The 21,029-nt window shown below is 42.4% G+C and overlaps 1 protein-coding gene and 1 non-coding gene across 3 annotated transcripts; both read left to right on the plus strand.

The window, feature by feature from the left end:
• Nucleotides 1–10,541: 10,541 nt before the first annotated feature.
• Nucleotides 10,542–20,151, plus strand: FAM216B (family with sequence similarity 216 member B). 2 transcript variants are annotated; one of them, XM_020913963.2, is made up of 4 exons: nucleotides 10,542–10,700; nucleotides 13,500–13,611; nucleotides 17,260–17,380; nucleotides 19,466–20,151. In XM_020913963.2, the coding sequence occupies exons 1-4, from the start codon at nucleotides 10,567–10,569 to the stop codon at nucleotides 19,681–19,683; spliced, it is 585 nt and encodes a 194-aa protein (XP_020769622.2). In that variant the 5' UTR covers nucleotides 10,542–10,566; the 3' UTR covers nucleotides 19,684–20,151. The 2 variants fall into 2 exon arrangements, with proteins under 2 accessions (XP_020769622.2, XP_020769624.2); XM_020913965.2 differs by having other exon boundaries at nucleotides 13,506–13,611.
• Nucleotides 18,358–18,430, plus strand: TRNAK-CUU (transfer RNA lysine (anticodon CUU)). The gene has a single exon. It is a non-coding gene; the product is annotated as a tRNA-Lys (tRNA).
• Nucleotides 20,152–21,029: the final 878 nt, after the last annotated feature.

Here is a 21,029-nt window from a genome sequence, read left to right on the forward strand (position 1 = left end):
GCTGTGGAACCATTCTGCCAACACAGTTTTTCCTGACTCAGGTATCAGAGATGTTAATCTCTGGGCTTAAATTGATCTCAGAATAACTAGGGAGCCGAGAACACACCTGGACAAACCACCAAACTAGAGAAGGTGGTATTACCTGGGGGCTTTGGAGGAGCTGAAGATGATACCCAGTAGGTCTAATCTCCAACATCAGAAGGAGTGAGAGGCCACATTTTTGATGATCCTGCCGGCAGTTAAGGATCAGAGTGCTGGTGAGAAGACAGAGGAACAACTAGGAGGGGCAACAGCATAAAAGATTTCCAGGACAGCTTCACCAAGGTGAGCTGTTTTGGACAGAACTTGATCACTAGATCCAAATGCAGCAATGTCAGGGGGGCATGTGAGTGTGAAAAGCTCTTCCTCATTACCTGCAAGAAAAAAGATAATAAAGCTGGGTCTCATGAAGCTTCCCTTCTTCAGGGTGCATATTGCGTAACTGACAAAGGGTTACGAGACCAAAACAAAGAATAGAAAAGCAGGAGAGTCTCTTGATGAAAGTGAAAGAGGAGAGTGAAAAAGCTGGCTTAAAACTCAACATTCAAAAAACTGAGATCATGGCATCTGGTCCCATCACTTCATGGCAAATAGATGGGGAAACAATGAAAACTGTGACAGGCTATTTTCTTGGGCTCCAAATACTGGAGATGGTGACTGTAGTTATGAAATTAAAAGACATTTGCTCCTTGAAAGAAAAGCTATGACCAACCTAGACAGCATATTAAAAAGCAGAGACATTACTTTGCCAACAAAGGTCCATCTAGTCAAAGCTGTGGTTTTTCTAGTAGTCATGTATGGATGTGGAAATTGAACCATAAAGAAAGATGAGCACAGGAGAATTGATGCTTTTGAACTGTGGTGTTGGAGAAGACTCTTGAGAGTCCCTTGGACTGCAAGGAGATCCAACCAGTCCATCCTCAAAGAAATCAATCATGAATATTCATTGGAGGACTGATGCTGAAGCTGAAATTCCAATACTTTGGCCACCTGATGTGAAGAACTGACTTACTGGAAAAGACTGAAGCTGGGAAAGATTGAAGGCAGGAGGAGAAGGGGTCAACAGAGGATGAGATGGTTGGATGGCATCACCGACTCTATGGACATGAGTTTGAGCAAGCTCCGGGGGTCAGTGATGGATAGGGAGGCCTGGCATGCTGCAGTGCGCGGGGTTGCAGAGTCGGACATGAATGAGCAACTGCACTGAACTGTACTGTTAAAGTGAGAAAGAAGGAAAATAAGCAACAGACTTGATGGGACATTTGACGGTAAAATAAGATTTCTGTCTTCTACCTCTGCAACTTGGGCCGCAAGGGACGTTCCTTAGGCCTTTGTAGCAACTCCAAGAACATATTTTAATGGGAGTTCTCTGAACCAGTTTTATTTTTGTGGGATCTCCCGATTAACAAATGGTGTCCTCAGTTCTACTGTTTACTTTTCAAGTCTGTTGAGTATTGCATTTGTTAATTGCAATCTCATTGCATGCTTTTATTAAGCATTACATATACTGATTCTAAAAGAACTAAGTAGAATGCTTAGAAAGCATTAGTAAATGAGCCACACACACAAAAAAAAAAGTGCTACCTGGTTAGATATGGGTAAGACAAGAGGCAATGATAAAAAAAAAAAAAAAAAACTAGGAGGATTCTGTATCCCATATGCTTCACAAATGTTTTCTAAGAACTCCTTCAAGTTTAAAGAAACAAGATTAGAAATCATAGATACTTTATTAGGAGCTTGCTTTGTTTGAGTTAACATACAAGTCCAGCAGCTAAATGACCCAAATCTTCTCAACAGGAGTCTTACTGACAACTTAGGTTAAGATGTTGTCTTTTGCCAGACTACACAGCGTGAGACATTCAGCATCTCTGATTCACACCCACTAAATCAGCAGTTTCCAACCTTTTTGGCGCGAGGGACCAGTTTTGTAGAAGACAAATTCTCCACAGACCTGGGGGGTGGGAGGATGGTTTCAGGATGATTCAAGTTCATTACATTTTTTGTGCACTTAATTTCTATTATTATTGCATCAGCTCCACCTCAGATAAACAGGCAATAGATCCCGGCGACTGCGAACCTCTGCACTAAATGCTCTGGTGGCCCTCAGTCATTGTGACCACTAAAGAGCCCTCCGTGCATTTTCAAACGCTCCTTAAAATAAACATGAGAGTTTTAGTGCCCCCACCAAGAATTGCTGCTTGTATTAAAATAAAGTGCCTTGGCTCTACCGCAGAAAGTTAGAATGTACTTATATATTTTAAATTTAAGAATATATATGTTTAGGGCTTCCCTAGTGGTTCAGCAGTAAAGAATCTGCCTGCAATGCAGGAGATATGGGTTCAATCCCTGGGTCAGGAAGATCCCCCGGAGGAGGGCAAGGCAACCCACTCCAGTATTCTTGCCTGGAGAATCCCGTGGACAGAAGAGCCCGGCGGGCTGCAGTCCACGGGGTCGCACAGAGTCAGACCACTAAAGCCGCTGAGCACAGCGCACAGTGTATATACATTTAGACATGTGTCATCTTTAGATGATTGTTTTATTTCAATTGCCTTCCTGTGATTAGCCAGGCAGCCCTCAGTCCTGACCGTTTTGGTTAAGAGTTTTTCTTCTACCTTTGTCTGCCTAGGGGCCTTCTGAAAAAATGGGACTATTACAGGGCTTACACATATAATAAAAGGAATTATTGAAGGAACTATATTTTAACCTGGAGAGGCAATGACTTTAGAGAGACAGAATTATTGATTTTACACATATAAAGAACTATCTTGTTTCAGGATAATTAAGTTTCCTCTATGAGATGCCACACAGAATATTCTAGAAATAGCTCTAAACAAATTGAACAAAATGTAGAAAAGACAACACACTATAATAGAAAAACTCTATAGCCTTAGTGCCAAACAAACCTGGGCATAAATCCTCACTCCCCCTTGCATGATATATATAAATTGTCAAGTTACTTCTCAAAGATTCATTTTTTTCCTCCATAAACTATGTTAATAATATTTATCTCAAAGCATTAGGAAAAATAAATAAAATAGTCTATATTAAATTCCTAGCACTGTTTTTGGTGTATATTAGACATGTAATAAATGAGCTTCCTTCCTCATCTTCTTCCCCATCCCTGGCCTGGAAGTGTGAAGCAGAAAAAGACAATCTGTTTAAACACACTACCTCTGAATACTTTGATAGTTTAAATTGTGGATAGAACTATAAAAATTCATTCTGGATCAAATAAATCCTCTCTTTTGTGGCAGACACAGTGCCTATCTATTGATAAAAACCACTTACATTTTTTCTTTCTGGATAGCAGCCCTCCATATGTGTTGAAGATTGGATATATATCTTTCAGCTTCCAGGAAGCTAATCTCAGCCCATGGTCTAGGAGTTGGCCTAAATCCAGACATTTTGTGGCAGATCACATAACCTTTCATCAAATATTCACTCCTGCTCCATGACCTCTTTGAGAAAAGTATCCTTTCCTGACTCAGTGATATTGGACTTGGAATGTGGCAGAAGGAAGAATGCGCCAATTCCAAGCCAAGGCTTGCCTCTCAGGAGGTTCTGCCACAAGGGGATATGTCATGGATAGCCTGAGTCTCATAAGGAGAGATTCACAGAATAGCTGCCCTGGTTGATGAGAGAGCAGTCAGTGTGTGTAACTGTGTGTCACTGAGATGATGTTCGGTTGTTTGTTCAGCAGTAATTGAAGCAGCTGACTGATAACAGCTGACTTACGTGGTATTAGGCAAGATTAGCAGAGAAGCTTCTGAGAAGGAGTTTTCTTCTCTGATAAGAAAAAGGTGCAGGAAGATCAACCTCCACCTTAGTGCCACATCTCGACTCTGATTGAAGTAGGCAGCTTATGGCCACAAGGGGAAGGCCCAGAGAATCACAGACACCAGCCTAGAATTCCTAAACCAGTGCCACCAACCATCTTGATTCACTTCTTGCAAAGTAACAAGAATAAATCCTTGTTTGTTTATACTAAGATTTATTGGGCATCTCTGTTACCTGCCGTTGAATGTATCCTAAGTGATACTTAACTCTAAGATTTCTAGCTTGTAAACATAAGCTAACATATTTGACAGTTCCCAGAATGATTTCTGGTTTGCGAATGGATGTCATGCATTATGTTGCTATTTGTGAGTTTGGTGGCTGAGTGGTAAAGAATCTGCCTGCCAGTGCAGGAAACACAGGAGAAGCAGGTTCAATCCCGGGGTGGAAAAGATCCCCAGGAGGAGGAAATGGCAACCCGCTCCACCATTCTTGCCTGGAAAACCCCATGGACAGAGGAGCCTGGTGGGTTACGGCCTGTGGGGTCACAAAGAATTGGACATGATTGAGCACACACTGGGACTGGATGTGAGTTGGGTAGCTCATACAGCGAGCATTACCAGCTAATTCATCTGATGTCCAAGCATTTAGGATGCCCCTCTAGAGAACCATATTCCCCATAACCACACTGATGGGTACAGAGCTTCATTTTCCTCAGAGAACCTTCCTTCACTTTCAGCACACACCTACTCTCCACAGTGAAATATTCCATGTGTAGTAGAAGTTACTTTTTGATTTGGCCACCTTCCGCGGGTGCTCATGACCTTTCTCCTTACCAGCCATGATGGAAAGCAGTATGGAGGACCTTTAAAAATTAAAAATAGAGCTACCATATGATCCAGCAGTTCCACTTCTGGGTATTAATCCAAAGGAAACAAAAATGCTAACTTGAAAAGCTACCTGCGCCCCCATGTTCACTAAAGCATTATTTACAATAGCGAAGACATGAAAATAATCTACGTATTCATTGACAGAACAGATAAAGAAGTTGTGAGATATATATATACACAAACACACACATATATATGCAATGTAATATTATTCAGCCATACAAACACAAGGGAACTTTGCCATTCGAGACAAAATGAATGGACTTCAACAGTATTACAATTAGTGAAATCAGTCAGATAAACCTCACTTATATATGGAATCTGAAAACAAAACAAAAACACAGTAACAGAAAATACCAACCAAATGCATAGAAAAAGATCAGATTTGTGTACTAGAGGCTGGGTGTGTGGATAGGAGGGACTGGAGAAAAGTGGTCCAAAGGTACCAACTTCCCGTTACAAGGTAAAGAAATACTAGAGATGTAATGTACAGTGTGATGACTACTGTTAACACTGCTCTACGGTACATGTGAAAGTTGGTAAGAGAATAAACCCTAAAAGATCTCAACACAAAAAATTTTTTCTTTTTTTTTTTGCTTTCTCTTTTTATTATATTTATGTGAGATGATAATGCTAACTAAACTTACTGCAGAACTGTTTTATAATATACCTAAGTCAAACCATTTTTACAGTGATGTATGTCAATTATACCTCAATAAAACCAGATTTTTTTTTAACATGTGAGCCCTTCAAATATTTTATGAGGCATTATTGATGGAGCCCACAAACTCCCTAGCAGCCTCATTCTGCAATACTTTCCTATGCTTAAACTGCTACTAAGCTCCAAACTTCACTTCTGTATTCTTCCAACTAGAAATGAAACTGATGCAGAATATAACTTTCATTGTTATTCCATCATTTTAAAGTCAATCCACACCTTAACTTGTCAAGATCTTTGTGTGTCCTGATCCTGCCATCCACTGTGTTCTTCATCCCACCTCGATTTCTGTCATTTGAAAACTAAATCTTTGTCATCTGAAAACTTCACAAGCTTGCCTACTATGTCTCCATACAAGACCTTGGTAAAACTGTGGAACAGATCAGGGCATGCCACCAAAGTCCTATCCAGGTTGTCACTGACCCTTTCATTGGCACCTCTAGCATTAATTTTTAATAAGTTTCAAGTTTTGTACTTATCTGTCCATGAGAATTTTACAAGGCACCTTGTCAATTTCAGAAATACCAGGTCTACAACATCTAAAAGCCCCAGAACTCTATCCCTAGTAATAACAGAAAAAGAAATGACTATTTCAAGACATAGCTGTCAGTGTTGATCTTTTAAATGTTTATAAATATTTACAAGGATGGATATTAACTAGACTTATTGTTGTGATTATTTTCCAAAATACACAAATACTGAATCTAAATTATGTCAGTTATATCTCAATAAATAAGTTGCTCCACTAAGCCATTGTCAAGTGGCAGATGGTATTTTTATTCAGTTCACTTTTAAAAATAAATCAGAATACATGCAAAGAGTATTTTCATGGGTAAGGACCTAAGCTTTGCACCCACATTTTCTGTGAATTGGGAAATGCCTGGTAAATTTATGGACTGATGGGAATGGCCTGTTAGACACTTGCTTGCATGAAGCCTTCCCAGGAGCCTTGTCAGAAGGTCAGTGACTTGGTATAACAAGACCCATCTACTCCAGAATTATGACCATGAGTCTTTGTGAACTAAAGACTCTCTTGCTCAACTAAGCAGTATTCTGGATGGAAATGAAACGTACCCCAGTGACAGAAATCATCAAGATGCATGAATTCTGTGTGCCTATAATGGCTCCATAAGAGGGGTAATTTTCTATTACAGCAACAGGTATGTTGCTTGAATTCCCTTTTAGTTCCAGAGTCTAAGGGGAGAAAGCATAGACTTCAGGTAACCATGGGTTTGAGTCCTGGCTCTAGAATTAGCTTTGCCATAGGATCTGTTTTCAGAGGACCAGTACCAATTCCCAGTGAAAAATGCTTTCTAGTAAATTCTTACAGTTTTAAAAAATAATCTGCCCTTGAATCTAGAATTACTTGCAAGTACCCAGGGCACCTGCTCTATTGCCTCTGACATCTTAGCTTTTTATTTCATAGAGTTATTTGAGATTATAGAGTCAAAGTTAAATCTCTGGGCATTTGAGTTATATTCCATTTTAGATTATTTTCTGAACTTCAGGAACCTGTTTTCCAAAGTCCTTGGCACATATATGACCTACTGAGCTTTTCCTTTGCTACTAATCACTGCATTTAAGTGTCTAAAGTAGGGAGCTTTTGTTTGGGGAATCTTGAAGAAACAGGAATTTTCTGTGAAGAGATGTGAGAGAGAAAGAAAAGAAGATAACAGAGGAATAATTAGACTCCTGGCCCAACCCCACCGAACAGGATAGAGCCTGATGTCAAAGTCCAACAAAGACTGTGAAAGCTCTGGGACGGGAGTCCCTGGTCGTGTGGATTGGAGTCTGTTAGCCAATGCAGGGGACATGGGTTCAATCCCTGGTCCAGGAAAATTCCACGTGTCTCCAAGCATCTGAGCTCACGCACCGGAACTACTAAGCCCGCGCTCTAGAGCCTGAGGGCGGCAATTACTGAATGTGCATGCTGCCGACTGCCGACGCCCCTGCGCCTGGAGCCTGTGCTCCTTGGGAATGCAGAGTTACCCCATGGAAAGGTCCTCGGCTCAGAGGGTCCTAGAGCAGAGCACTGGTGCTCAGCCACTCAGTCGTGTCTGACTGCTTTCAAACCCATGGACTGCGGCATGCCGGGCTTCCCTGTCCTTCACCAACTTCCGGAGTTTGCTCAAATTCAAGCAGAAAGACACGAGTGCATAATTTCTTCCTGGGTTCACAGTTTTCTGGGCAAGTACTTATCTCTATGATATACAGTGAGACTCTTATTCTAGCAGACTGTATTCTTTAAATTACGGTTTAATCTCATTGTGGATTCCAATCATGGGTCGCTTTTTCTCATTTGGTAATGCCCATGAGGTCATGTATACCCTGCTGCTGCTGCTAAGTCGCTTCAGTCGTGTCCGACTCTGCGTGACCCCATAGACAGCAGCCCACCAGGCTCCCCTGTCCCTGGGATTCTCCAGGCAAGAACACTGGAGTGGGTTGCCATTTCCTTCTCCAGTGCATGAAAGTAAAAAGTGAAAGTGAAGTCGCGTCAGTCGTGTCTGACTCTTCGCGACCCCATGGACTGCAGCCCACCAGGCTCCTCCGTCCATGGGATTTTCCAGGCAAGAGTACTGGACTGGGGAGCCATTGCCTTCTCCGCATGTATACCCTACTATCCTATAAAAAACACTTTATGATCCATGTTCTGAGAATGGAACTTAAACATACCAGTGTCTTAAGCATTGAGCCCCATTGATGTACTGACGTTTCATCTACGAAATAGTCTGCATCTTCATCAATTGTCAAAATGATATTTTCTACGGTAATTAGATGATGAGGTTTTTTTTTGTAGTTAATTTAATAAATTCTCTTTGAAAAGTCTAGCTGTCATCGGGAAACATTTTCTTTGTACAAAAGTGATACTATACATTTTTATCATTCCTAATTCTTATTGTCCCAATATGTATCTCTCATTCTTTAATACCATCTACTGTTGCTGTTTTAGTCACTAAGTCATGTCTGACTCATGTTGTGACCCCATGGACTGTGGCCCACTAAGCTCCTGCATCCATGGGATTTCCCAGACAAAAATACTGAAGTGGGTTTCCATTTCTTTGTTCAGGGGATCTTCCCAACCCAGGGATCGAATCTGAGTCTCCTGCTTTGCAGGTGGATTCTTTACTGCTGAGTCACCAGGGAAGCCCCAATGCCATCTACAGAGCTAGGTGATCATCTTTTACTGTCTTTTCTTAAAAAATTCCAAACTTTAGTGGTATTAGGCAAACACTGGCTGTATGTCAAAGTCCTTCAGCCTTCTACCAGACTTCATAGATCCCCGAGGTACCTCTTAAATTTCTGTTGATGGCATTCTTATATGCAGGGGTGTCTTTTATCTCTCAGTTTCATGCTTACCCTTCTACACCCTTCTCTTTACTACAGTGAAAGTGAAAATGTTAGTTGCTCAGTCGTGTCTGACTCTTTGCGATTCCTTGGACTGAAGCCTGCCAGGCTCCTCTGTCCATGGGATTCTGCAGGCAAGAATACTGGAGTGGGTTGCCATGCCCTTCTCCAGGGGGTCTTCCCAACCCAGAAATTGAACCCAGGTCTCCTGCACTGTAGGCAGATTCCTTACCATCTGAGATACCAGGGAAACTCTTACCACAGTAGTGAGAAGACTGCAAAATACATTCTGGAATTCCTCACCAGTTGGCATCCACTGGGATTCAGGAGATGGAAATCTGGGGGAAAGGATAAGGGGAATGGCTACTGCTTGCAACTGTAACAGCGGCAGCATCAGCGACCATGTTAGCAAAAGTAGCAGCCAAGCCAGCGACAGTGGTGACAGCAACAGTAATAAAGTTTCAGAAAGAACACAGAAGCAAGACTAGCAGGTGAGTACCAGATGCTGGGGTGCTGTTTCGGCAGCAGTGGCCCAACAGAAGCAGCCTCTGTGGCCCAGTGTTCATGGGCTCTGGCTGAAATCATTTTTCCCTTGGACCCCCAGCTCTAGGTGCAGTAGTAGCTTAATGCAATTGCCAGTCTTTGGATTAGCTAACCTTTCTTGTTTTGCTCCCATGCAGGCCATTCCCAAACTTTTCTATTTCTTATGTTTAGTTCCCTCTCAGTCAAACGCCTAGATCTGTCTCTGTTTTCCTTACCTGGCAGGGAGTGATGCATGCTGTTATGAATCAGCATGTGTGTGTAACTGTCAGCAGATGTGGTGAGCCCTAGAAGGCATTTCATCACATCCTGGAAAAACATTCAAGGGAGACTCAACAGACAGTGTCAACTCTGCAGACAACTGATCTTTCTCTCTCAGTAGAGTATCACTTCTCCGACCTGGATCTGAGAGGTTTGGGGGTATTCACCGGCATTTATAGACTCTTGCTTATATCATGTTTATTCCCCAGAAGGCCTGCACTTAAATTATTGTGGGAAAATGCAAACTATTTCTGTGTGTTGAGTCTTTTCTCTTTTAAGCTATACAATTCATCATTTTTATCTCCCTATATTTTTCTTCCCCTTAGCCTCTGAAGAATCTTGAATTTGTGGCTTCCTTTTTTGCTGTTTCTTCTTCCATTTTCCCTTGGAAGTCTTCATTTTTGCAGACAATCTGAAAGAAAGTAGTCTGTAGTCAAAACACTAGCCCAGAAGTGATAAGATTGCTCTCATGAGTCAGGTTACAATGGGAGGCTCACGCTGATGACGTCAGTGTGGGCAAGAATCTTGTGCCATAAGTTCTCCATCATGTGGTCTCAAGTCAAGATCAAACATGGAGATCTTGACTCCTCCAAAAACTGAGCACATTCCTCCAAAAACTGAGAATGGAACATTATCTTAACATATGGGACCACTCCATAGATTGCCACAAGTTTATGCCTGTACCTCTGTATTTAGGAATTATTCCTTCATCCTTCTGAGCAACAGGGATGGGGGTTACTGATTAGAAATCTGAGAACTACACATGTAATGGGCTGTTGCCCTGATGGATTTCTTGACCTTTAATATTCAGTCTGTCTCCAAGTATTTATCTCACCAGTGTCTGCATTGAATGCAGATATGGTAGATTTAGAAGTTGATACTTAATTAGATATAAAATTTGGGGGGAAAAAAAGATAAAAGATTAAAATGTGCAGCTGCATGTTGCCTCGAAGCAGGGAAAGGCGAGCAGCCAAATCTCCCAGCGCTTTGTTTCATCACATGATGTCGCTTGGATATCAGCTTATCAACAAACAGGACTGCACCGCCACCACCCCAGGAAGAGAGAGACCTTGCAGGAAAACTACGTGGAATATGAATGCCAGCTTTTTAAAGAGGGGAGATTACAATACAGGGTAAGTTTCTTTTAAGCAAATCTGTCTTTTTGTTTCAGATATAAGTTTTCTGGTAGATATTTACTCCCTGAGCTCTGCAAGCATTTTAAACAAACTTTATCAAGTGTAGACCACTTGATTAGGTAAGATGGATTTCCTTAGCAATAGTCCAAGGAAAGCACACATGAATTGCTGCCCTAAGAAAGATTGTCAGTCATTTCCTGATGCTATTTGAGGAGAGAAAAAAAATTTTTCCAGCTTTGAAGAATATGTATGTTCTGCTCTACAGACCTGGAAAATGGGAGGAGGGATTTGGCGGTGACTTGATTACAGGATAGAGTGAAGGCGTCTATCACCATCAATATTAAAAGAGTGTACCTTGGTTGGGATACCTTCCGGAGAGCACATGGAAGGAAAGCAGTACTGAATAAAATACAGTTTAAAGTATAAGTTTATACAGAGGAAACAAGACACACAAAGATGCCGACTGACGTTTCCCTAGTAAATTTCTCTTCTGGAAGATCTGAGCCTTAGCTCTGTAAACTTGGAACCAGAGATTTCTCACATGTTAAAATTCTTAAGTGCGTGTACTGTGGTGCTCATGCATGCACATGTGTGTGAACATACAATAGGGTAGAGGAGAGAGGAGGAACTGGCCTAAAGTGAGAGCACCCTATTTTCAAATCTCAGCTAGTCATATTATATATAGAATGGATAAACAGCAAGGTCCTACTCTATAGCACGGGGAACTATACCCAACACTCTGTAATAAACCACAATAGAAAAATATATGAAAAGGAATGTATATATGTGTGCAACTGAATCACTCTGCTGTGAATCAACTATACTTCAGTAAAATGAGTTTTTTAAAAATTTCACGTAATCAAGTAAACCAATGAGGTAGACATTGTTGACAAGGGCAAAGGAGGGAAGAGAGGAGAAATGCTGGGATTTCCACTCTGGCATGTCAACCCTGCTCCAATATGTTTATTCTTTCTTGATGGTTAATTTTTAAATTATTCTATACACCTCAGATTCTAAACCCTGAATTGCGTGGAAACAAAATGAAACTTAATCATAGCAGCTGTGGCTCCTGCATTCTGTATCTTTGTCAGGTTAGAAACATGGCCAGATTTAACAGCTTCTTTTATAGTACAAGTTTGGAAAAACAGCAAATCTGAATGTGCAAGAAATGGAAAATGATGTAAAGATATATATACTGCCATGATAAATCATATTTTCAAAGGTTATTAAATGTGCTGGGAAGGTACATAACATACAGAGGATGATCTCCCTGTTCTAATATCACAGTGGATGTACACAGGGAAAAAATAGTAAAATGAAATCAATCAAATGACAATATATTATGCACTGTTAAATTATGGATGATCTTATTTCTTCTTCTATTTTTAAATTTTCAAAAATGATACATATTACTTATAGAATCAGATAAAGTAATAAGTATTATTTAGAGTTATCAAGAAATAACTGTTAAGACCTGGTGTGGTTTTACGACCCACCTGTTCCAAATGATGCTTTTGAACTGTGGTGCTGGAGAAGACTCTTGAGAGTCCCTTGGACTGCAAGGAGATCCAACCAGTCCCTCCTAAAGGAGATCAGTCCTAGGTGTTCATTGGAAGGACTGATTTTGAAGCTGAAACTCCAATGCTTTGGCCACCTCATGCAAAGAATTGACTCATTGGAAAAGACCCTAATGCTGGGAAGGATTGGGGGCAGGAGGAGAAGGGGACAACAGAGGATGAGATGGCTGGATGGCATCACTGACTCTATGGACATGGATTTGGGTGGACTCCGGGAGTTGGTGATGGACAGGGAGGCCTGGCGTGCTGCGATTCACGGGGTTGTAAAGAGTCAGACACGACTGAGCGACTGAACTGAACTGAACTGAACTGTTCCGAATGCAGAGTAAGCAGAAAGACAAAGGACTCCGATTTATTCCCTCGGGTTCGGTCCCATGACTTCATGGTAAATAGATGGGAAAAAGTGGAATCAGTGAAAGATTTTGTTTTCTTGGGCTCCAAAATGACTTGATGGTGACTGCAGCACTAAATTAAAAGATGCTTGCTCCTTGGAAGAAAAGCTATGATAAACCTAGACAACATATTAAAAAGCAGAGACAATGCTTTGCTGACAAAGGTCTGTATAGTCAAAGCTATGGTTTTTCCAATAGTCACGTAAAGATGTGAGAACTGAACCATAAAGAAGGCTGAGCACCAAAGAATTGATGCTTTCAAACTATAATGCTGGAGAAGACTCATGAGAGTCCCTTGGATAGCCAGGAGATTGAACCAGGCAATCCGAAAGGAAATCAATCCTGAATATTTACTGGAAGGACTGATACTGAAGCTGAAGCTCCAGTACTTTGGCCACCTGATGTGATGAGCCGACCCACTGGAAAAAACCCTGATGCTAGGAAATATTGAGGGCAGGAGAAGGGGACGACAAAGAAAGAGATGTTTGTATGTCATCACCAATTCAGTGGACCTGAGTCTGAGCAAACTCTGGGAGATAGTGAAGGACTGGAAGCCTAGCGTGCTGTCGTCTCTGGCTACAGCAAAGAGTCAGACATGGCTTAGCAACGGAACAAGTAAGGGATGAGAATTGGGAAAAGTGCAGAATTAAGAAGTCTGGTGAGGCCCAGTTCCATGGAAACATTTGAGAAAATGTCTTTTCCCTTGAAATAAATAGCATCTATCTGTTTGTTTACTTATTTACTTGATTGCTTACTTACTTAGGTACATCCCCCAAAATTGTTTGAACAACATGAAAATTTATGTTGCGCTTTGTTGTTCCTTCGAGGTACAGAATAAAGATGGGAGAAAAATGGAAAAGACAACAAAAGCTGTGGCATGCGCCACATATCCCTTGCATCCGAGTCCCTCGCTCTGCCTCTGACACGCCATTGTTGAAGGTACAGCATGCTATTCACAGATGGAGGGCCCTTCTCTGTCTCTTCTTCAGGGGGTGGGGGTTTCTTGGGTCCTTGTTTACCTGGCATTAGGGAGAACATAGAGCTCGACGCACACCCTCGGTGTGTGTTGACAGCGTGTCTGAGAGAATGAAGGAGCACTCGGATGGTCTAATCTTACATCCGTCCCCCTTTAGGAACTCTTCCTTCCCCTCAAGGAAAGCTAAGCAATAGGGTGACAAGATCAAAAACGTCATCTGCTATCTCACGGACTTAGAGAACGAACTTATGGTTGCCAGGGGGAAAGGATGGGGGGAAGGGATAGGTAGGGTGTTTGAGATGGGCAGGTACACACTGCTGTATTTCAAATGGGTAAGCAACAAGGATCACTGCACAACACAGGGAACTCTGCTCAACATAATGTGGCAGCCTGGATGGGAGCGGAGTTTGGGGGAGAATGGGTACTTGCACATGTACGGCTGAGTCCCTTCCCTGTTCACCGGAAACTATCACAACATCCTTAATGGGCTCTACTACAGTATAAAAAAAAAGTTTTATTTTTAAACCCACACCTCTGTGTTCTGGGCTGTGTTGGCTATACCCCAATACAAAATAAAAAGTTTTAAATAAAATAAAATCAGGAAAAAAAAGTATTATCTATTACTTCTCATTTAGGAAGATGGTATTCTCCTAAGGAAAAGAACTATGCTTTTTTTTTTTCCCCTTGTAAAATAAAACTATAACTTTAAAGGTTTTATCTTATATAATGGAAACTCCCATTGCACTTTGGAGCTTTGCTCTTGAAATAGCTTGCAATTTTCATGTTATATAGTTCTCAATCATTTGAAAAGGCTTAATTAGGGATCTATTATCTTCTTCAAATATATTATCTTTTAAAACATCTAATTCGGAAACTGTAAAACTGAAATAATATCTCAAAGTGTGAAGTACTTGGCTCAGCTACTTTCTCTCTGAATATATTTTTAATATCAAGTTTAAGGTCTCTAGATCTTAAAAAAAACCTGACAGATTTCAATGCCACACAAAATGTTTTAGCAGATAAAATTCACTTAGCTTATATATAATTATCTTAAGTTTATTTTTTACTACACAGTTATCAACTGGTTTTGAAATTATGTCATTGCTTTGAATTTTTTAGCCAAAGGTGAAATTATTTTGGGTTTCCCAGGTGGCATTAGTGGTAAAGAACCTGCCTGCCAATGCAGAAGATATAAGAGACATGGGTTCCATCCCTGGGTTGGGAAGATCCCCTGGATAAGGAAATGGCAACTCATTCCACTATTCTTGCCTGGAGAATCCCATGGACAGAAGTACCTGGCAGGCTACAGTCTATGGGGTCACAGAGTCAGACATGACTGAGCAACTTAGCACACACACACACACACACACACACGCGAACTTATTTTATCTTGATTTTTCTAAAACGTTGATGCCACTTTCTCTGTGTCCTCGTCTCTATATATCAGGCAGGTATATAAAAGTAACTGTAGTGCAGCCCTTCTTGTTCCTCCGTCGATCTAGATGGTAGCTTTCCAAACGGTCCCCTTACCAGCGGTCTGTCTTCCCTTAAGGCCATTCTCCACAGCAGGTCCAGAGTGGTCTGTCTACAATGCAGATCCAGTCAGCTTAAAGAATGGCATTCGGGCCTGGGTAATTCTTGTCTGGGGGCACTGGGAGGCTGTCTCGTGCTCTGTAGTATGTTCAGCATCCCTGGCCTCGAACCCCTGAATGCCAGTGGCATCTGTCTTCCTTCCCACCATCTCTGACAACCAAGAATTTCTTCAGACACTGCCTAATGTCCCTTGAGGGTCAAAATCACTCCTGTTGAGAACCACTGCCTTGAAGAAAGACCAGTGTTTCTTTCTTTTTTTTTTTTCCCCCATTTATTTTTATTAGTTGGAGGCTAATTACTTTACATCATTACAGTAGTTTTTGTTATACATTGAAATGAATTAGCCATGGATTTACATGTATTCCCCATCCCGGTCCCCCCTCCCACCTCCCTCTCCACCCGATCCCTCTGGGTCTTCCCAGTGCACCAGGCCCGAGCACTTGTCTCATGCATCCAACCTGGGCTGGTGATCTGTTTCACCCTAGATAATATACATGCTTCAATGCTGTTTTCTTGAAACATCCCACCCTCGCCTTCTCCCAGAGTCCACAAGTGTGTTCTATACATCTGAGTCTCTTCATAGTAAAGATAATCTTTAACCTCTTAGTGTAGCATAAAAGGCTCCTGTGATCTTCCGCTGTCCCACTCTAGAGGCTTTTCCAGCTCAGACTCTATATCCTGGTTAAAGTAATTTTTTTGCAATTGCACTGAAAGTGTTAGTCATTTAGTTGTGTCCGACTCTTTGTGACCCCATGGACTGTAGCCTGCCAGGCTCCTCTGTCCATGGAATTTTCCAGGCAAGAATAGTGGAGTGGCTTGCCATTTCCTTCCCCAGGGGATCTTCGCAACCCAAGGCTTGAACCCGAGTCTCCTGCACTGCAGGCAGATTCTTATCTGAGCCACCAGCTTAAAGTGAAAAAAAAAAAAAAAAAGCCAAAAGTCTGGTTCCCAATATATTCAGATATTTTGTACCCCAGAAGAAAATCTGTACCACTTTCTCTCTCCAATCAGGCTTTCTTTTTCTTCTAGTTCAGTGGTTCCCAAATTTTACAGCACGAGTGTCAAAACCACCCAGAGGTCACCAGAGTCCTGGGTCCCAACCCCCTCCCCAGTGTCTGATTCTGTAGGTCTGGTTGAGGCCCAGGAATCTGCATTTCTCAAAGATTCCTAAGCGATGCTGATGCCCTTTGAGAATCCATATTCTAGCCCCTTTAGGGACTCTCTCCTGACAAGGCAGACTCAGACATGTTGGTCTCTTTCAGGAAGCTTCCTTGACTCCTTAACATGAGCTTATATTCCTTCTCTGTTTTCATAGCACTTTTTCACTAATGACCTTCAACACTTATCACATTACGCATCCACTCAGCTTAAGCTGAGAGCTCTGAATGGAAAGTTCTTTTACTCTCCAGAGGCCTGGCACACCTCAGGCCCTGTGCACATTCTCAGTTTACCTTCCTTAACAAAGGTTATAACAGATCAGTACACGTTGTTGTGGTTTAGTCGCTAAGTCGTGTCCGACTCTTTGTGACCCCACAGACTGCACCAGGCCAGGCCTCCCTGTCCTTCACCATCTCCCAGAGCTTGCTCAAACTCATGTCCATTGAGTCGGTGATGCCATCCAACCATCTTGTCCTCTGTCATCCCCTTCTCCTCCTGCCCTCAATCTTTCCCAGCATCAGAGTTTTCTCAATGAGTCAGCTCTTTGTATCATGTGGCCAAAGTATTGGAGCTTCAGCTTCAGCATCAGATACTGAAAATCCTTGGATTTCCCTCAGCCTAAGACTGTGACCTACTTACCCAGAATCTTTTTTTTTTAAACTCATTTTCACCATTACAGTTGCCAGTGGAAGACGGTTTAAGTAAACTAAGGGAGGTGAAAGGAAACTCATTGAGAGAGGGACAAGGGGAGGGAAACAGTGGGAGAAGCATCTTATTTCTGTGCAAGTCAGCTTTGAATACATCACACTCTGATCCACAAGTCCAGCAGCTCACCAGAGTCACCCGCTCTGCTCTGGCAGGACCTAACCCCAGGGCAGCAGCGCTATTTTTACAGCATCATGAGGATTTACAGCCCCAGGCCCCAGTGGGAGGCCCTGCAGACCCGCTACATTCACAGCCTTCAGCACCAGCAGCTGCTTGGTGAGTTTAACTGCCTGACCTGAACCAGGCACCTCAGGAAGGAGGACTCCTATGCTACAGCTGGCAGTCGGGTTTCCAGATAAATAATTCAAGAAGAATGGCCTCCTGTCAGCCTGCTGTTTTATCAACATGGTTGACAGGTCAATTTAAAAATGATTTTCTCTGACAATAAAAAGCAAGGCTTTATGGGGAAATTAAGAGGGCTTAAAGAAATTGGAGTAGGGTTTGTTATCAAATGTCAACAACTCCCTGAGATTTATGAGCACTTGATCTAGCAGAAGCGGCAATGGGCTTGGGCAGATGATCCAGGCTCAACCCACTGCTCAGCCCATCACTGGTCATGCAGACTCACTGGCTTGTTTGAGTCACAGCAATAATGCTTATGTTCATTAAGTATCTATGGTGTTTCCAACACTGTGCTATGAGCTCTACACAGAACATCTCATTTTCACCCCCAATTTACTGCTGTGGGAAACTGTAGCTCAGACAGGTTATAGGACTCGACCAAGATCACACAGGGAGTAAACATCAATGAGGAGCATCACACCAAAGGTCACGCATCTTCACCCCAAGGTCTGCCATCTCTCGTCTTCCACCCACCACATGGGATTTTATGGACCAAAAAGAATGGCTGTGGAAAGCCTTCATAGATTGTAAGCAACAGTCTATGCAAAGGTAGTTATTATTAAAATCCTTTTCTTCCAGGAGATGTTCTCAGTCTCTGGCTCCTACTTATTACACTCTTCTCCTAACTCCAACGGAGACTTTCTTCTGTAAACACTCACTTGTCTTTAGCACATCTACCTTATTAGTGGTGTTCCTGTATTTGCACAGAAGGAAAACGCTATTGTTGATTGTTCTTGATTTTAAATCATTTGCAAAAACCATGCTTTCCTTTTGTGCAAATACAGGAACACCACTAATAAGGTAGAAGTGCTAAAGACAAGTGAGTGTTTACAGGAGATCTTTTATTAGCTGCCCAGATAGCTCAGTCAGTAGAGCATGAGGCTCTTAATCTCAGGGTCGTGGGTTCATGCCCCACATTGGGCAAAGTTTTGTTTCCCAGGTGGCGTTAGTGGTAAAGAACCCACCTGCCAATGCAGGAGACATAAGAGACACGGGATCAATCCCTGGTTTGGGAAGATCCCCTGGAGAAGGAAATGGCAACCTGCTCCAGTATTCTTGCCAGAGAAATCCCATAGACAGAGGAGTGTGGTGGGCTATAGGCCACAGGATTGCAAAGAGTTGGACACATGAGTAAGTTAAACAACTTGACCAGGGTCATGCAACTAGTAAATGGCAGAGCCAGAATTTAGCCGGATGCCCATGCCTGACTGAAAGCATGAGGATTATTATCTGGTAGCCTTATTTGTAGAGTAAAACTGCACAGAAGCCAATGACACCAGAAACAGAGATATGCAATGTTTAGTGCACATGAGACACTTGTCTATGTTATTAAAATAGTCTTCCAGGGATTTCCCTGGTGGTCCACTGGCTAAGACTTTGAGCTTCCAATGGAGAGGGCATGGGTTTGATCCCTGGTCTAGAAACTAAGATCATACATACCATGCAGTGGGACCAAAAAAAAAAAACCCAGATTTCCAAGTCTAACCTTCTGTGTTTCTGACTCAGAAGTTGTTTGAACTAGAGTCAGAAATCTGCATTTTTAAACAGCATTATTAGTGTGGCCTCAACCAAATGATTCTGTTGTGCAGGGTCTGCAGACTGCACTTTAAAAACACTGAGACTGAATGTATCTGTTTCTATCTGAAGCAAGTTTGCAGTTAAAGATGAGCAACTCTTGTGAAGATTTCTCATGGCTCAAGTCCCTCTCCAAATATTTGTCTATTTGTCAATAATTACAGACTATTAATCATTTAATTAATTTATTAACTTATTGAATGAGAAATGTACCAGAAGAAAAACATACCTCATAGCCTGAAAAACTGTACAATCTGAGAATGCTAGACATAGTTGTTTCTACCATTCAAAATAGAAGGTATTTTGTGCCTATGTGGATATTTGCAGAGTTGTTTGCTTTGTAAAGCTGTTGACTTTGAAGTTTATCTCCTTTCTTCCCTCCAGGGTATATTACTCAACGGGAGGCCTTGGCCTGTGCGGCTGTACTAAGAGATTCAACCAAAAGAGCCTCAGCCAAGGCAGATCCTCATAGAACCGTCCCCCTGAGAGCCGCGGGCAGAACAAGAACTCAGCCCTCAGCACGACCTGTGTGTGTGATTCCACTCAGGGCCCAAAGCACAAGGCTCCCATCCCCCAGGTCCAGGGCTGTCCACAAGCTCTGAACATGTGGGCGCCCATGTTTCCCTGGCATCTAGTGAGTATTTTGTACATATCTGTTGAATAGGAATAAATAAAAGAACATCCAATACAAACCCCACACCTGGAAATAATCTCTCCCATTCACATCCATTTTACCAGCAAGAACAAGTAGAAAGGTTTAAGAGCAACAGAGCTACGAGTAAGCAAGCCTACAGTGGGAGAAGGAAAGAGTGCGATGAATGGAGAAAGTAGCGTCCACGTATACACACTACCGTGTGCAAAACAGACAGCCGGTGAGGAGTCGCCGAATCACACAGGGAGCCTGGCCTGGCGCTGTGATCACCCAGATGGGAGGGCGGGAGGGAAGCTCAAGAGGAAGGGGATAAATGTACAGTTACGGCTGATTCGCACTGTATGGCAGAAACCAACACAACATTTGGTAAAGCAAGTTTCCTCCAATTGAAAAAAAATATTTTAAAGAGTAAGCAAGGCTTTCACCCCAAATATAATCTGTAGAATAAAATGACTTTTAAAGCTTTTGGAGTAAAAGCTTCCTTTGAATTAGAACATTCCAGAGAAACCCCAAGAACACTGGAAGAGCAAGGGACCAGAGGGTTCAGGTCCCCTGTGACCGGGTGGACATATTTTGCAAGCCCCCTGCTGTCACTGGGGGGTGGGGGGAGGAAATAAGCAGATTGACACAGAGGGACACTGGGCGTGCAGGGCTTCTGGACCACGTCCTCTCAGCAGTGGCTGGGCTGGGCCTTTCCATGGGCGCCTTCCTCTCGACTTCCCCATCAAACAACAGCAGTCAACCTGGCCCCAAAGCTTCTGGTTCTACCCTAACGCATTCACTTTGTATCCTTTTGAAACTTATCAACCTGCTACAGCTGGGTTCCTTCTACACAGCTGTAATTGACCTTGGTGCAGGTAAGAGGATCTGTGCACATATCTTCCCCTGGTAGCTGAAGATAGTTTCAGCAGCAGAAGAAATAACCCCAAAAAATAGACCTCAAGTCAAACCTTTTTATGGCCTTAATGGTGTTAAAACTACTGTTGTTCAGTCACCAAGTCGTGTCTGACTCTTTGCTACCCCATGGACTGCAGCCTGCCTAGCTTCCCTGTCCTTCACTATCTCCCAGAGTTTGCCCAAGTTCATGTCCACTGAGGAGAAGGAAATGGCAACCCACTTCAATATTCCTGCCTGGAGAATCCCATGGACAGAGGAGCCTGGCAGGCTATAGTCCATGGGGGTCACAAAAAGCTGGACATGACTGAAGTGACTTAGCAAGCATGCATGCATGTCCATTGAGTACGTGATGCTATCCAACTAGTTAAGACTACACAGATAAGCAAAAAACGAGATAAC

This window comes from Odocoileus virginianus, chromosome 8 (genome assembly GCF_023699985.2).
Source record: "Odocoileus virginianus isolate 20LAN1187 ecotype Illinois chromosome 8, Ovbor_1.2, whole genome shotgun sequence".
Classification (NCBI taxonomy): domain Eukaryota; kingdom Metazoa; phylum Chordata; class Mammalia; order Artiodactyla; family Cervidae; genus Odocoileus; species Odocoileus virginianus.

What these genes read in the sequence shown, in the direction of transcription:
- FAM216B (XM_020913963.2), top strand. Translation starts at nt 10,567, where the DNA reads ATGATGTCGCTTGGATATCAGCTTATCAACAAACAGGACTGCACCGCC. An exon ending in AGGGGAGATTACAATACAGG is followed by an intron (nt 10,701 to 13,499) that starts GTAAGTTTCTTT and finishes TGTTCCTTCGAG; the next exon opens with GTACAGAATAAAGATGGGAG. An exon ending in TCAGCACCAGCAGCTGCTTG is followed by an intron (nt 17,381 to 19,465) that starts GTGAGTTTAACT and finishes TCTTCCCTCCAG; the next exon opens with GGTATATTACTCAACGGGAG.